At 40.3% G+C, this 2,025-nt stretch overlaps 1 protein-coding gene across 1 annotated transcript in view; it reads right to left on the bottom strand.

The window, feature by feature from the left end:
- Positions 1-1,273, bottom strand: part of LOC102693917 (teashirt homolog 2) — an 80,027-nt gene extending 78,754 nt beyond the window's left edge. Inside the window, exon 1 of the mRNA XM_015364674.2 lies at positions 787-1,273. Coding sequence (XP_015220160.1) covers positions 787-826 — 40 coding nt within the window. The 5' untranslated portion in view covers positions 827-1,273. The remainder of the gene's footprint in view (positions 1-786) is intronic.
- Between the last annotated feature and the right edge of the window lie 752 nt (positions 1,274-2,025).

Genomic DNA, 2,025 nt, shown 5'->3' on the forward strand with positions numbered 1-2,025 from the left:
TTGATTTTCAGATAAGATTATTTATTGGAGTCCACTGTAAGTTTAACTATTATATTGATTCCCTAGTCTGCTTGGTTGTTAAAGGCATACCGATTTCAAATCGTTTCCCTGAGGCATTATTAAGAACAGTAATACAGCTCTTAAACTAGACGCTACTACGAGGCTAAAAGACAAAATTCTAAGGAAAACACCCTAAGGAGTACATTTCTAGGATCCTAGAAGACATGAATACTGTACATGTCAAACAAAACATATCATCGTTAATAGTAGTACTGATTTAAAACATTTTGGTAAAGAGTAATTTTGAAAGAAAATGTACTCTATACATTTAAACAGACGAGTTTACAATGAAAAAAGTTCTTGATTATACAATAATTTAGATAAACTGTACAATAAGTGTCATATTGGTAAACATTCCTATTAACCAACAAAGGAAAGAATATTAGTAAATACGGGAGCTTGTTTGAACCTGAAGCTAAAAAGTGCCGGATGTGGATTTCACGCACACAAAAGCGTCTGAGTTTAACCACAGGAGCGCAGTTCACCTTATTCTAGGTACAAGAGTTAAATCCTAAATACAAAAAGGGGGATCCGGGGTGTAATATCTTTTTTTTTATGTACACGGGAACAACACTCTCCCCGTTTCGGGGCGGAAAAAAAGAGATAAAGTTACTGGCGACTTATGAACGGGGAGGATCTAAGAAAGAGCAAAACGGAACGTGTACTTTTAGAAATAAAAGAAAACGAGGGACAAGTGTGATGCCCCCAAAAGATGTGTCCTCTTACCCGCTGCCCGTTTCGGAGCTTGTTGTTTTCTCCTTGGCATCTTTGCACCTTCGCAGCTCACGTTGACTCTGCCCAGGTAAAATGCGTATGCGGTCTCAGATAGTCCATACAGAACGGAAAGAGCCTCTCTTTTGATCTCGGCACTCTTGGTCTTTCCTTTAATCCAGTATCAGAAATGACTGAAGAAAAGAAGGGGGTGTAGGGGGGGGACAAAAAGCAGATCAGAGATCGGAGCCCTTTTTGGTGTTTTTAATGTTCCCCGATCTATGGCGGATTGTTTCTCCTTTTGCTAAGCGAAGCTGGGAGCGCTTGCTGACAGATGCCAGTCTCTCTCTGTGTGTGTGATACATGTAAAGAAAGGACAGAGTGGAGTGCTTGGATGTAATACTATAACATTCACACAGCACAGGCAGGGTGAGGCGATGCCAGCAAACATCGATCCACAGAACAAACTGAACATTAAAAACTCCTCCCTCCTCGCCTGGACTTGATGATGGCAGCGAGACATTTGTTACACTAGATAACCACAAGCTTATTAAAGAGACAGCGATCGGAGAGAGCGCAAGCAAGAAACAGAGATCCTCTGTTCCATTTTTATAAACTTTGTGGAAGTGCTGCTTTGCTGCGGTGCGAGAGGTAGTTGGGCAAGAAATACACATATTACAAAGTCTGCACGCTGTAGAAACTAATGTTATTTAAACCTGACGCTGTAGGAAGACGGATGGAGGAAGTGTCCACTACTACAAGACCGCATTTTCGCCTTCACCGATCTCAAGACTGAAACATCAGATTTCCATTTTGTTTGGGACCGTGGACGGACATATAACGGTTATTTCTCTTTCCAGCTTTCGTGCTTACACGACTGTAAACAAACCTTTTTTTTACCATGTCATACGTTGTTGTGTTATTATGAGAAATGACCGTCACACGTGCTCACTGCCGGTTTTAGTATTTCTGACTGTACAGTCACTAATACAAAATGGTGTGAAAGGAAAAAAAAAAAACCTTCGAAGTACATAATGGTTTTGTTGTAGCACCAGCCTTGAGACGTGTAATTGGGCTAACGCGAAGAGTTGGGTTTTTTTTTAAAAAAAACGACTTGCTTTCATTTTAAGTACAAAAGGTATCGGGATGCTGTTTTCCCACATATCTGCTGTACGTGATCCAGTTGCAATCTCCGTTATGTTAAAACTAAAAGCCTTAGTTACGGTGTAAATACACAATGTTGAGTTACAAATC

Source organism: Lepisosteus oculatus, chromosome 16 (genome assembly GCF_040954835.1).
Source record: "Lepisosteus oculatus isolate fLepOcu1 chromosome 16, fLepOcu1.hap2, whole genome shotgun sequence".
In the NCBI taxonomy this organism is placed as follows: domain Eukaryota; kingdom Metazoa; phylum Chordata; class Actinopteri; order Semionotiformes; family Lepisosteidae; genus Lepisosteus; species Lepisosteus oculatus.